We start from the raw sequence: 15,524 nt of genomic DNA on the forward strand, positions 1-15,524 counted from the left end.
TTATATCAAGGGTGATTTCCATCCAATGTTTTATGGCTTGATGCTTTCCTTGAAAACACAACCTGAATTTTAAGTGAAAGCTTGTTTTTGAACTTTCAAATAGCAGAAGAACATAAGAGGTACTTTTGGAAGAGTACAACAAAGTATAAGACATCCTGAAAGAAATTCAGCTATAGTAACTAAACAACAATTTATATGTTGTTCAGGGTTTTATTCTTCCTCAAATAAGAATATAAACTTCTGTGTGATATTAAAGATGAAATAGACAGAATGACATGATGCAGACATGTTCTTTATTATTATTATATAGTGCAGAGTACATCATATCATCAATGCATAATTAATTACTAGCAAATAATCATGAATGTTGGAATGACTGTCCATATACAATAAGCAGGAAATCATATATTATTCTTCAAATAAAACATATTCGACCATCTGACTTCACTCAAAATCGTATTCTTCCCTTATAGTTTACAAGTCAGAGACAAAAGTTTTAAAGGTAAGCAACAGATGCTGTGCTCCTATTGTGTACAGTTGGCACATGCGTCTGAGGAGAATAAAAGACAATGTATCATTGGCATAGACTTATTTAAATACAGTTTGCTGAAACTACAGATGACAAACATATAGTGAACTGCTTATTATACTGGACAAAAGGTATTAACAGCAGGTAAATATAGCAATAACTCAGAAATTACATTCATTTGTAATTTCTCACTTCTTATGCTGGGAAAAAAATTAGCTAACTCCATTGTATAAGAGGTCTTCAGTGGCTGACATCCTGACTAATGCAGCACTTATGCAGCAAAGAAAGCACACATGCATTTGTTGACTGGTCACATGGGGAGAGGAAATTTTCACCAATCTCCCCTTCCCTCTGAAGCACTCTGTGACTCCCAGAAATATGTCCCTAGGGGCTGCATAGACCTCAGGGACATATTTTTGGGTGGCACAAAGGAAAGGGAAAATTGACCAATATCAGCCCCTGCACACAAGTGCCGTGCCACTTGACTCTGGAAAACAGCAGGGGAACAGGGGCTTCCTTTGATACACGAGTGCTACATTAGTCAGGATGTCAAACAGTACAATTAAATTACTCACCTTTAAAATTGCCTATTGCTAAAGTTGAGGCTAGGGTTTAAAAATATGGACAATGGATTTATCAGTAATGCTTCGGCAGGGCTTCACCCTCTGGGGTACTTGTGTTCTGCCCTAGAGAACTCTCTGACAACCAAAATTTTGTTTTATTAAGGATTTGTATATGCTTACAAGGCAGAGAAACATAGGCCTTCTCCAAGAATATGGGAGTAATTATCATTGTAACATATAAATTGATATCATTTGTAACATATAAATACATCATCATTATTATTATGCTGTTTGTGTTCATGGTACTCAGGAAGTATGAATTACTTAATCTTCACAACATCTTTGTGAGATGTGATATTTCCCTATGAGGACAACAGAGGTAAATGACAAAAGGTCAGCTCATTCAGACAAGTTATTATTGGACAGAATGAGAATTTAAAGCGATTTGGACTCTAGTGTCATCCAAACACTGACTATGTGTGGAAAATTGTCTTTCTAAAAATATCCTAGTAATTACAGCTCAGAACATTATCTCAGATTAGTTGCATGCACTCACAGGGATTGGTAAAATCTTTGCTAGGCAGTAGCTACAGGTCTAGGAAAAACATGCTGCTTGTTTGCAAATATGAAGATGATGTAGCTTAAAACTAGACTCTATATCACTGTGAATATCACTGTGAAAGACCGTGGAACTGTATGCCTTCGAATTGCACTGCTGATAATAGGAGAAATGCATTCATTATCCTTAATACACAAACTTGCAACATTTCTAATTTTGAGTGCTTGGAAATACAAGTAATTTTTGGCTTTCAGCCATATTTCATTTCTCCAGCTCTGGGGAACATGGGGTCAGTTGGCCCCTCACCTCTACATTGCATAAAAGCTATTAGCAAAAAGCACCCAACCCATCTGTTATCAGCCTAGCATAATATGCTATAAAGCCAAGCCCACAATGCCAGAAACTGAGAAAAGATCAGGAAGTGATCTCTTCAGCTTTTTTCAGAATAAGAACGAGTCCACCTTCCTATTTGTTAGGGGTAGCTTCCTATGAAACTCAGACAGGTTGGATGTATGAGGGAAAGGATCTCCCACACACCCATATACACCCTAAGGTAATTACAAAATAGAGCAGCAGAGCTGAAAAGACTTTAGAAAAATAGTGTCATCACTGTTGCTCTTCCTTCAAAGTGCTGGCATAACTGAATTATTCTTTATGTTCCTGAATCTCCTTTACTGACTCTCCACTCCACCAGTTTCCTACACTGAAGGACTGTACAAATTAATAAAACAATTCTTGTCCTTGTCTCCATCTGACAAACCGCTCTGACTGGCAACTGATCTGTGAGGAAGCATTCTATAGCTTGATATCTCTGGCGTTATAATATCTGATGCCCTATGCTGTAGATACACGGGTTTTCAACATGTAGCTGATATTCAGTTATTCTGGCTTTGCCACTGCAAATGGAGAGAAAGTCAAATTGTGGGGATATCCCTAAAAACATAAATATTGGTGTTAAAATAGTTCATTGCTAACACAGAGATTACTAATGTACCAAAGAATAGTTTTATTCCTTACAAGGGGGAAAGCCCTTGCTTATCATATGTATTTGGCTTTTGCGTAGTCATTCTACTTATTTAAAGCAGATTCCCACGGACCATGGAGAAATCTACTCCACTTATGATTTTCCATTGGAAAAACAAAGCTAGAAATGCAAAACACCCATTTCAATGTAAAGCAAAATACCCATTTCAATGTAATGCATTACTAGTGTACCAAAGAATAGTTTTATTCCTTACAAGGGGGAAAGCCCTTGCTTATCATGTGTATTTGGCCTCTGCGTAGTCATTCCACTTGTTTAAAGCAGATTCCCACGGACCATGGAGAAATCTACTCCACTTACGATTTTCCATTGGAAAAACAAAGCTAGAAATGCAAGACACCCAATTGAACGTAATGCAGCTGTCTAAGAACATGACTTTGAAATTTGCTATTTCTAGTTTTGGTTAGGTGGATATTCATACCATTTTGTGAGGAACATTTTCCTGACCAATATAGATAATCAGTTTTTTGTACAGATTAATGATCCGGTTTTGGCCCATCTTGAAAGCAATCATGACAATTTCCATGCCAATCACGATATAAAATGAGAAAAACAAGAAAAAGTGGGGATGCTTCAGGTCAATATCACCAAAACCAATGGTCGTTAAGGTGATGAAGCAGAAATAGAAAGCATCCTCAAAGTTTAATTCATCTTCCCAATGTGGAAGAATGGCAGCAGCACAGGAAATGTAGGCAAAGACAATGAGAGTCATCAACAAAAATGGCACATCCAGCTTTTCTACTTCTTTACCTATATTGTCAACAACATGATCCATCACTGCCTCTTTATCTAGTTCAGGACATGAACGACATCGTTGTATTTTTGGAGGTGAAAGAAACTGGTTTTCTTTGGCAATAAGCATTTCAAACATTATGGCATTATTATGTTGACCAGGCTTCCTTTTAAGGGAAGAATGACTTCTTAGCACTTCTGTAATAGTTAAAGGTTCATGAAGGACTATTTTGTTCTCCCTAAGTGATGATGATCCTGGTTTTGATTCTCTGTTTTTCTTACAAAAGGATCCCAAAGACCATTTGGTGAATATTTTTGAGTGCAGTTGTCTGATTTTATTGTAAGATGTAGATAATATGTCCCCCATATCAGTAAGAACCAGGAACATTAAAGGTATGCCAAATAAAGCATACAGCATACACAAGTATTTCCCAAGTCTTGTCACAGGGTAGATAGTACCATAACCTGAAACCAAACATAACCAAAATAATATAAGTTTCATTTGAACTATTTCTATTTACTTTCTGTGGCATCTTAGTTAAAGCAAAGCTGATAAAATGTGCACAGAATTCCTTCCCATAAACCCATTCTATTGCTTTTTCACAATGTGAAGCATAAAAACAGACATTCTATTTCTTAAAGTCAGGTATTTGCATTGCAGAGAGAAATATGTCAGACAAATTTTATATATAATTTAGCTTTCCATCATGCAATATATCATCCAAAATACATTTTGTGTGGGACTGGATGGTGAGAAATATAAATTCATGTAAAATTTGTCTATGGTATTTTGGTGCAATTTTCCATTTTTGAGAATTTAGAGTAAGACAGTTTAAGAAGTCATCCTTAGCTCTTCTTTATGCATATATCCAAATATAATTGCAACATAATACTTGTGGACCGTCTACCCCACAAAAGATCTGACCTCTGTTAATTCCTGGTTGATACCAGTGGCTGATCAGCTCCAGTAAGAGGTAAGCATACTTTACCTCTTGGTAATACATGGTGATAAATCAACCAATTAGACAGTGCAAACTTGCACAACACTATTATCTTAGTGTTGTACCATCCCTTTGACAAAATTCTCTGTGTCTCCTCCTCCTCTCAGAAATAGTACATACAGCTCATGACATTGGCTCAAGGGAATGTTATTGCTTTACACTGTAAGCAATTAGCAAAGTACATGAAGATAGCAGTTTGTGGTGAGATTTGTCACCAGGTATGTCAATCAGTTGTTCAAGAAATATAGTTAGTAAACCAAACATTTCATAGTTAGCCTTTAAAAATGAACATATTCTTGCTGCTGAAACTTCCTACTGTCTTTAGATTCCATTAGACTTTTGCTTCCAACTTGATGTGTGGTCTTTAAACTCCAAATTCCCTTCCCTTTTCACATCTAGAAGAAGTGCCCAATAATGTAGACTTCAAAGATAGGCTAGAGATGAATGTTAATTGCTATAATTCAAAATGTATGGAATTTTTTTTTTGTTCCTTTTTATCTCTTAATCATGGTAATCAAAAGGGCTTAGCCCAGACTCTGCATTCTTGTAAAAGGTCTTAACAATCGAGTCCACCCAAATACTAGCAAATTCTGCCTGAGGTTACAATCAGCCATGAAAAGGGATATATCCACATTTCCTTTTTCAAATCTTGGCTTCTCCAAAGACCCCTAAACAAATAGATTGGCTATGCCTTCCTGTGTTACTGATTTCACTGCCTTGATTTGTTTGCTAGCACAGGAACTCTTGGTTAAGGCTTAACTATTACTAGAGTCTGCCTCATTGCAAAGATTTGTACATTGTATAAAGTATCACAAGATGATTTTACTCTGATATTTATGAGGTATTGGCATTCTAACAAATATCTATTTTTAACAGTGTCTTTTAAAAAGCCTTTTGTTTTCTTCTGTTAGATCAGCTGCAATAGCAAAATATCACATTCATAAGAGCAGGAAAATGAAAACGAAGGGATGGAATAGGACCAGATGTGCTAGTTTTGATGCCATATGTTCCAATTCAACAGCAGCAGTCCTAATGCAGAACAGACTTCTGTGCATATACCCGCTTCAACTGGCCTGCAAAATGCCCACTTTTAGTACTGAGCACTCTAAGATAACTTTTCCTGGCAGCTTTATTGCAGTAGGGTAAAAAATTGATTAACTGAGCTCTCCCACTCGGCCCTAAATACAGATGAAACTCAGAAAATTAGAATATCGTGCAAAAGTCCATTAATTTCAGTAATGCAAATTAAAAGGTGAAACTGATATATGAGACAGACGCATTACATGCAAAGCAAGATAAGTCAAGCCTTAATTTGTTATAATTGTGATGATCATGGCGTACAGCTCATGAAAACCCCAAATCCACAATCCCAGAAAATTAGAATATTATATGGAACCAAGAAGACAAGGATTGTAGAATAGAACAATATCAGACCTCTGAAAAGTATACAGTGTACTGTGCTTGATTGGCCAGCAAACTCGCCTGACCTGACCCCATAGAGAATCTATGGGGCATTGCCAAGAGAAGGATGAGAGACATGAGACCAAACAATGCAGAAGAGCTGAAGGCCGCTAATGAAGCATCCTCGTCTTCCATAACACCTCATCAGTGCCACAGGCTGATAGCATCCATGCTACGCCGCATTGAGGCAGTAATTGCTGCAAAAGGGGCCCAAGCCAAGTACTGAATACATATGCATGCTTATACTTTTCAGAGGTCCGATATTGTTCTATTCTTCAATCCTTGTCTTCTTGGTTCCATGTAATATTCTAATTTTCTGGGATTGTGGATTTGGGGGTTTCATGAGCTGTACGCCATGATCATCACAATTATAACAAATTAAGGCTTGACTTATCTCGCTTTGCATGTAATGCGTCTGTCTCATATATCAGTTTCACCTTTTAATTTGCATTACTGAAATTAATGGACTTTTGCACGATATTCTAATTTTCCGAGTCTCACCTGTATGTGCTCAATATCAAAGCCCTATGCCAATCCATTCCAGGAGAGCTAAAGGGTGGAGCAAAAAGGGATTGCTTTACACTTTTTTAAGAAGACAAAGGGCAGATTCCTCCACATGGAGGTAGAATGGCGGTTCAAGGGAGTGCTTCAGTTCCAGAAGTTTTTGTAATTTTCTAACATGGATCAAGCCACTTATTTTATTGTTTTTAAAAATAAAAATATATATTTAAAATCAATGGATTAACCAATCCACTTTAATTTATATATACAGTGCCCTCCCACCCTGCCATACATCTGTGTCTGATATAAAGCCCTATGGCAAGCTGTTCCATAAATATACAAAGGGGGGGGGCAGGATAACCACAAAGGAGAAACTACATACCTTCCATTACTAGGTCTGAAGAGGAGGCAGGCAAAGGCTCAGCACACCAGTAAGTGGGGACAGGGCAGAGGGTGTGTACAGTGCTCTGTTGGGCAGTCAGTGCTGGCCACTCTGCCTCCTTTCTTCTCCGCTGCTTGCATGCAGCCTGCCCTGCATCATTGCTTGTTCACTTCCTTGCACAGCTCAGACAGGCTGCTTGAGGATGCCCGATGCCGACACATGTGTGCACAGGGGCCAGATGGAAGCGGCTGTCGGCTCGGCCCCTGGACTTTGGCATGCACTCCCTGTTGAAATAAAAGCCTCCCCATATCTTGCAACTTTTAAACAGGTGCTGAAGACACATTTATTGACCTAGGCTTTTAATTAGATTCATGGTTTAAATTTTAATGCTGGTTTTAAATGATTTTGATTTTAATGTTTTAAATGTTAAAATGATTTAACTTAGTTTTGTTTTGTTTTGTTTTTAACTGTTAATTCAATCAGTCAATCAATTTTATTACAGCCATAGGCCATACAAAAGACAAAAAAAGAGCATTAAAACAAAATATTATACATAGTAAACAGAATAAAACAGTAAGCTCCTATGAATTAGACCTTAAACAAGATCTTACTCTGATAGCAACCTAAAAGAATTTCGTCACCAGTAACTGTTAATTGATTTTAAATTGTTTTTATTTGTTGTAAAAAGGCCTGAGCCATTTTTGGAGGGGTGGTATATAAAACAAATAAATAACTAAAATAAAATAAATAGTGCTGTGGAAGTGTGATTGCACAGGCTTATGTATTAGCGCAGAAGCGTTCTTATGCAACTCCACAGGCAGTTTTTTACATTGCCCTTGTTTCACTGCAGAACATGTAACAGCCACTAATGTTTGCAATTGCATTTCAATTACTTTATTTTTAAAATATTTTTTCATTGAAACATTTATTTTACTTCATGAGTTGTGAGATTATTTTCTGATTTCCCTTGTTGTATTCTGACTATAGCTCCTAATGAGATTAAAAAACAACCCATATGGCATCTACCAGCAATATGGCAGCTATCAGCAACAAACTCGCCATTGCTGTGATTCCATAGATATGAAATTGTTTGCCAAAATAGCACTCTTTAAAAAAAAAGTTAGTTAATGTTGTGCTCGATAGGGACGCATGAACAGGTCTGGTGGTTCGATGGTCCGGAGGTTTGGTCAGGATGTTCAGGGGTTCGGGATCGAAACAAACACCACCACTCCAGTTCCGTCTGGACTGGAACCAAACCTCCGGACATGCTCATGATACTAAAAAAAAAATTAAATGAATTTAAATTACCTTTAGCCCCTTTGGGGGCTTCCTGTATGAAATTGATCACTTTCGGCCTGTTCGGGCCTCTGTAGTGCATGGCGGTAGCCATTTTGGCCACCGCCATGCATGCGTGAATGACCCCTGCGAGCCCTGGCATGACCCAGGGCCTCTCAGAGGTCATTTGAGCATGCACAATGGCCATTTTGTTTTTTTCAAAATGGAGGCCCAAACGGGCCGAAAGCGATCAATTTCCCGGGTTGCGGTGATAAATTTTGAAAGTGACCAATTTCTCGGGTCGCGCCCTTCAGAGGCTGGTGAGGGGAGAGGGAGCCTTCGTGGACCACCTCACGGCATACTGGAAGCCCCCCGAAGGGGCTAAAGGTACTTTAAATTCATGTATTTTTTAAAAAAACCAAATCACAAATTTGCGAACGTTTCCAGACCAGACCGGGGGGGGGTTGATGGGGGCCGGACCAGACTTGGACGGACAGGTTCAAGTCTGGTTTGGACTCGAACCGAACTGGAACAGCCAGTTCCATGCACACACCTAGTGCTCGAGTGCCGTGTCCTGAGAACACACCTGCTAGTTTCGCCCAGCACTAAGGCACTCAGAAGCCTTACCCCTGTAAGATGCCCTACTCCTGTAACAAACACTGCAAGAGTAAACAGCATGAGGGTGAGGCTTCTCTGCACATCATCACTGGGGCGAGGCTTGTGGGTGTGCTTTCAGGCTACAGGACCAGCAATATGGCAGCTATCAGCAACAAACTCACCATTGCTGTGGGATGATGTAGGGGGATGATGTAGGGGGATGGGGATGATGTAATGTAATGAAGGGGGATGATGTAATTGGTTCTTGAAGGTACCACATTCTGACTGACTTTCTGTAGTGAAAAATCTAACCATAGCCCACCCTACTTTATGTTAACCTGGAGGATAAATCCAACTGTTAACTTTCCTTTGCTGCTTGTTGCTGCTATAAACCACATGTCATCACTTTATAGAAGAACAAAATACATGAATTACTCTGTATCTGGCATTGCAGACTGAAGTATTTCTCACAGTCTGAATCCTGGGAAAGACTTCATTCTTTGTTGAAATGGCCCCTATAAATAAATTGCCCTTTCCTTTAGCCTAGAAAATGAAAAATGAATGCAGCTATACCAATGACTAACCTGAAGCATTGTCTGTATATGGCTAAACTTCAGATTAGCCATATAAAGACAATGCTTTCAGAGATAAAGAATCTTTGTGGGGGGAAATACAACATGAGTATCAATGATGCACATAGCAAAAGCACTTAAAGAGGCATTAAAATTCTATCTGGCATTGCTATGAAGGCATAATTAATACATTATATGCTTTCTAACAAAACCCAAAACATACCTGCATCTGTTATGCTGGTCAACGACTGAAATAAAGAATCTATCTATCTACCGGCATCAGCCTGACTTGACTTTTCCTCCCATCTGAGGAGCTTTATGTGTTGGCACATAAATCACTTGAGTTATCATAACTTGATTATTCCACAATGCCTAAACTGCCTCCATTTAAAAGTATAGTGATATTAAAGTTATCTTTGTGTTAATCTATGTGCTAATTCACACATGCAAATCATCATCTGATACTACAGTCAATGAGTTCATACCATAAATTAGCTGTAATGGAAGGAGAATTTTTGCCGTGGTCTTAAACCCTAAGCCCTCATCTCCCTGTTCCCCAGTCTACTGGGTATCTTGAAATGAAACTGCCTTTGTATCCCAGAGGTAGGAATCTCCCCTTGGCTTCAATTACTCAAAAAGCCGTCAGATGATGCAGCCTTTTGGGGGGTGGCAGGAAGGATTATTTCTGGTAAACCAGGTTTCCTTGATGTTTGCTTCTCAGAGAAAAGGGTTAAGAAGCCTGGAGAAATCCTTCTAGCTGAATACCAAGCAGTTGGGAATGGCGGCATCTGTCTGCCTGCAGTAAGCACATTCATCCAAGCAGGGTTTCTTTTTTCACAGAAAAGTCAAATGTCTCATGTGGACTAGGAAAAAGGTATTTTTGAGTCCAGGTACTGAGGCTGTCCTCACAAGCAGCCTTACCCAGGCTTGGGCAGTCCTACCTGGACAGGGTTGCTTGTATGAAGTGTCAGGATCAAGGCTGATCCCGGCGCTGCCTACCCGGGTAACCTGGGAATTTAACCCAACTTTTTATCTGGGTTAAAGGGCTCAAGGGCACCTTTTTATCCAGATAGGGGTCATGTGAATGCTCGGGCTACACACAGCCCAAGCATACACAGAGCCTGGAGCCTAGAGCGCCTAACTCACAGGGGAATTCCTCAGTGCATCATGCTCATCACATGGTGCATTATGGGATATCTGGAGGCCAGGAGACATTTTCCCAGCCTCCAGAATGCTTGTGGCAGTACCGGTCATGGGCCAGTGTGGCTAGGATCGTCGCTAGATCATCTTGGAGGGGAAGTTCTCTCCTCACTTCCCCCCACCCAGCAGAAGGTTGTTGGATGACCATACTGTCAAAGGTTTTGAAAAATCTATAGAAGCCATAAATGTACTCATGCTTCGATCTTAAACTCCACTGAATACATTGGGATTTGTTTCCATTAAAGATGCATAGGATTGCATTGTATCTATATTGATTTGATCTCACAAGTTTTAGATCCAAGTTCTCACATATCATTAGCATAATATGTATTAACATAATGAGCCTTGATACACAATGCTAACCCAGATTAGTGGCGGACTAACCTCGTTAGGTGATTGTGTGGATGGCATGCTCCCAAATCCAGACTTGCCGAAACTGGTAAACCCTGCAAATAAACCTGGTTCTTAACCCAACTTAGTGCACAGCAGGGGTCCCAGTATCTGTCTACCTTCTGCTCCATTTTCTGGTTTTGGCATCTACTAGCCATGTTTTTCAGAGAGGGCTGCAGCTGCTGGGCTGTGAACAAGCAATGTGTTGCTCTGCATAGCCCTCTCTACGATCTTGTATTCAAAATTGCTTGAATGGTGCTTGCCCTGCTCTCTTCCCCCACGTGGCCAAAGTGTGGCTTTGATGTAATGAGGATTTTCCCTTCTCCTGGCAGCGCAGTGCATTGTGGGAAGGTTCCCCTGATCATCAGGTAGGTAGACTCCCATGCTCTGTGCTCACTGCTGCCATGATTGTGTGCAAAAGGGGTTTGTGGCGCCCAGTGGCAGCTCTGGGCATCTGCCCCACCTCTGCCCTAATCTAGATTAGGCTCTTCACAAGCCCCAAATGATCGTGTGTCAAAGTTCAATATGTATGTAAAGGTTTCTTGCCTTTACCTGGATCGAAGGCACTGCATAGTGAATAAACAAGTCTGAAATAATCCAGAGCATAAAAGGCAGTTGGAAGATCTTTGGTGTTTCAGATTCTGAAACAGTATCCTTATTGATCTCTTGCAGAAAAAAAGTTATGTGTTCATTTTTTTGGAAGTAATACCCCTGAACACACAGGACATAAATGTGAGAAAACATACATAGGATTTGGGCTGCTAGAGCTTTTCAGGTTTTCCAGGGAGATAGCAGATAGCAGATCTGGCCACTGTCATTCATGTTTTTGTCATTTCACAGCTGGGTTATTCTGGGTGTAATTCAAGGAACAGATTATAACTAGGGATGTGTGAACAGGTTCAAATCCAAACTGGTTCAGTTTGACAGCTCAATGTTGAGCTGTACCCGCCCGCCCCGCCCCCCCCCCACACACACACTGTTTGGCTCGACATCGAACTGAACCCCTGCCGGCTGTTGGGGGGGGTGGTTTGCAAATATTTTTTAAAAAAATATTTTTATTTTGTACTTAGCCCTTCTGGGGGATTCTCCAGGGGGTTCTCCGAGGCTGGGGGAGGGTCCGCAGAGGTTCCCCTCCCCCTGCCAGCCTTCATTCTGCTTTAAATTGCCCAGTTTGGGCAGCCTTCAGCCCTTTTTGAGACTTTCCCTCATCGCAGAACCCATTTTGGAGGCTACTGTGCATGTGCAATGGGCCTCTGTGTGGCTGGGTCATGACCCAGGCCATGCTTTAGACCAGGGCTGTACACCTTTGGCCCTTCTGCAGATGCTGGACTACAACTCCCATCATACCTGACTATCAGCTACTGTAATTGGGGATGAGAGTTGTAGTCCAACAACAGCTAGAGGGTTGAAGCTGTGCAGCCCTGCTTTAGACTATACTCGTATGGTATGTATAGCCTCCAAATGGTCCTTGATACAATGCAGCACAATCCATGCTTATGGAAGTGAATCCCGATGAATTAAATGTAACCTATTCCCTAGTCAGAGCACACAGGATTGTAGCCTTGCAGTCAGATCCATGTTTACTCATGCCCAATGAATTCAATGGGACTTACATCTATGTAAGTGTTCATAGGATTACAGCCTTAGATTCCTAAATTCATGTAGATTATTTGATGACATCTGTTAGTTTTTAAGGCACAACTAGTCCCCTTTAAAGTTTTCTTTTCTTGTATACTGATAAGATCAAGCACCCGCAGCTTCACGCCCAGTACATGTAGCAACCACAGAAGAACTGAAATTGGTTCACACTATATAGGGCTGAGCTGCACAACTGTAGCTCTCCAACTATTGTTGGCCTATAACTCCCATCATCCCTATTGACCACTGTGACTAGGGATGATGGGTGCTATAGTCCAACAAAGCTGGAGGACCAAAGTTGGGCAGCCCTGATGTAAGGAACAAAGGCTAAATCTGACACAATGGTCTTGATCTGGATCAGGGTTCCCAATGACCACAAAAACAAAAACATATTGATGACATATTTAAAGTTTGGCTGCCCCCAATCCACTGTGTATCTTGAAATGAAACTGCCTTTGTATCCCAGAGGATACAAATATATCTTGTGTGAAATGCTTTGTAAAGAAAATCATACTTACCCACTGTTGTGAACACTGTGCAGCAGAAAAACAGAGAGCCCAAGAAAGACCATTTCTTTTTGGGATTGGTAAACCAGTGCAATTTAATTTTGTTGATCAGCTCATGGGCTCTTTCCTTAAACTTCTCATTTGAGGTCTCATTTCCTGTTCATAAGAAAGTGACATGTGGTGACAATTTAAATTATGGACCATAACGTGCATGCTTGTCATTCAGCAGTGACTTACCATTAAGTCCTATGGAACTATGCCAGGTTCAGGCAACTGAGAAACCTGCACTATTTTCTTTCATACACCTCTTCCAGTGCTTAATTTATAGGAAAAGTTATGTTGGGACTCAAGTCTGGCTAAAAATGACAGCCTCTGATCTGGCAGTCCTTCTCAGTTTCTGTATGTGAGCTCTCTATAAATGCATTCTGCACCTGCTTGAGGTATTTTCATGGAATTCTGCATTCTGCACCTGCTTGAGGTATTTTCATGGAATTTTACATGTTCCAGGATTGAAAACATTTGTTAGGGCTGAGCCCAAGCCCAAATTAAGCCTTGTACCTCCCTATAAAGGTAAAGTTGCACCGTTAAGTCAGTGTCGACCCCTGGTGAACAGAGAGACCTGTGGATGTCTTTGGTAGAATACAGGAGGGCTTTACCACTTCTCCCTCCTGCACAGTATGAGATGATGCCTTTCAGCATCTTCCTGTGTTGCTGCTGCACGATATAGGTATTTCCCATAGTCTGGGAAACATACCAGCAGGCATTTTAACCAGCAACCTCCGGTTCCCTAGGTAAGTTACTTCCCTGCTGTGCCGTTAGGTGGCTGACCCTCCCTATACTAAGCACTAAATGAAGACATAGGGAAAATGGTGGGGGTTAGTAGAAAAAGAGCAAAATAAAATAAAAACAAACAAAAATCCTATAAATAAAAAGTCAAATACAAATTTAAAGAGAAAAATTCAGAACTATTTTAACAGAATATCATTTCTCTGATCTCTTTCAAGAAATTGTGCTCCTGTCTAAAGACAGTTTATCCTATGGTGATCGATCTAAAGTAATCTCATGCGCCCAAACAGGAGTACACAAAGTGTAAGGAAAATTATGTAATTGTGATCTAATTTTAGAATTGCAGTGTTCTGCTAGGCACTTCAGGATCACTAGTGAAGATAGCATTAATAGAAGCCTAAAAATTATTCACTGTCTTTTCTCACATCAAAAATCTCATAAGCCCTACCTTATGATTTTCACTGTGACAAAAATCATAAGGTGTGGAAGGCATATGCATACCTCTCTGTTCCTAAACTAGATATAGGTATGCTGGACATATAGCAGCAGAGATTTCCCCAAGGACGAGAGATATTTTAGAATAAAGAAAAACCAATGCAATCTGTTGCCTCATCCCAGGCTCCCAAATTGACTCAAGACAGTCAAAATAAAAAGAGAACTTGCAACAATTATGACAAATTAAATTGACTACATCTGCTGATGTTAAACGCACCTGACAAATCCTTTGAGAGATTCCAGAGATGCAGCATAAAAGTCCTATATGCCTCACTTTCGTTGCTCTCTCTGTTGCCTTCAACATGAGAAAACATGAGAGCCCCCAGCAAAGCATAGATCACTAGGAAGCAGATGAAGCAGACATGAGGAAAGGCAGTCCAAAACACCTGGGTGCAAGTCCTTTTTTCTTGTTGGGGGAAAGATGACTTTGATTGCATCCTCACAAAAATTTGTATTGGAAAAACCAGACACTGCTTTCAAGGGCAGTGAGAAAAAGTGAAAGCACTAACTCCAGTAAAGCACCATCTGCCTGAGACCAAAGGAATACAGTTCTCTGTTTCAGGTTTAAGGAGTTCTTGGTTTTGTAATTGGAGTTATTACAACTCCCGGAGGAGCCTGCTAGAGCTTGCAACTAATCATGACAAAATGTATGTCTGTCAGATGATAATACATCATGCAGAGTGACTATTGATCCCCAAAGCTGTAATGCATACAGATGACCAGTTATTGTACGGATCCCAAAAAGTCATCTGATATTTAAAGGAGGGAGTCATTTCTGTGCTCTAGCTTTCTAAGTAAGCCCTGTCCTTTGGCAACAACAGAAACTATTTTTCCAGTAAGAGAAGGCAAACTGCAAAGTATAGATAATGGGCATACATATGCATATAATGAATTTGTGTATAGTAAGGGATATTCCCAAAAGAGTGAAGATGCAACATCTTCCGAGAGAGCTGCTATACCTCTGTCACTGTATGGACTAATGGCTATTATTTTCCAGGGACTTCAAAATATCACACACACACACACACACACACACACACACACACACACACGAGTCTCACTATCCCTCGACTCCCAAGACATCATCCGAACATTTGTTCTGTGCACTAGGTCAGAATCCTGCAGGGGTCTGAATTTGCAAGTCCAGCCTAAATTAAGTCTAACATTAAACTGTAGTTCCATTGAAATCTAACATATCGGCCAGTTTCATATATAGTGGGAAACCTCAGATTCCCTCAGCCTGAGATATGGAGAGAACTTGAAGTTGGCCACAGATGGTCACGTATCTCTGTTTG

General features: G+C 40.2%; 1 protein-coding gene across 1 annotated transcript; it reads right to left on the minus strand.

The window, feature by feature from the left end:
- Positions 1-3,108: 3,108 nt before the first annotated feature.
- Positions 3,109-14,666, minus strand: KCNK18 (potassium two pore domain channel subfamily K member 18). Its single transcript, XM_053308991.1, has 3 exons — positions 14,447-14,666; positions 12,961-13,104; positions 3,109-3,890 (listed from the first exon to the last, which is right to left on the minus strand). The coding sequence occupies exons 1-3, from the start codon at positions 14,664-14,666 to the stop codon at positions 3,109-3,111; spliced, it is 1,146 nt and encodes a 381-aa protein (XP_053164966.1).
- Between the last annotated feature and the right edge of the window lie 858 nt (positions 14,667-15,524).

This window comes from Hemicordylus capensis, chromosome 3 (genome assembly GCF_027244095.1).
Source record: "Hemicordylus capensis ecotype Gifberg chromosome 3, rHemCap1.1.pri, whole genome shotgun sequence".
Classification (NCBI taxonomy): domain Eukaryota; kingdom Metazoa; phylum Chordata; class Lepidosauria; order Squamata; family Cordylidae; genus Hemicordylus; species Hemicordylus capensis.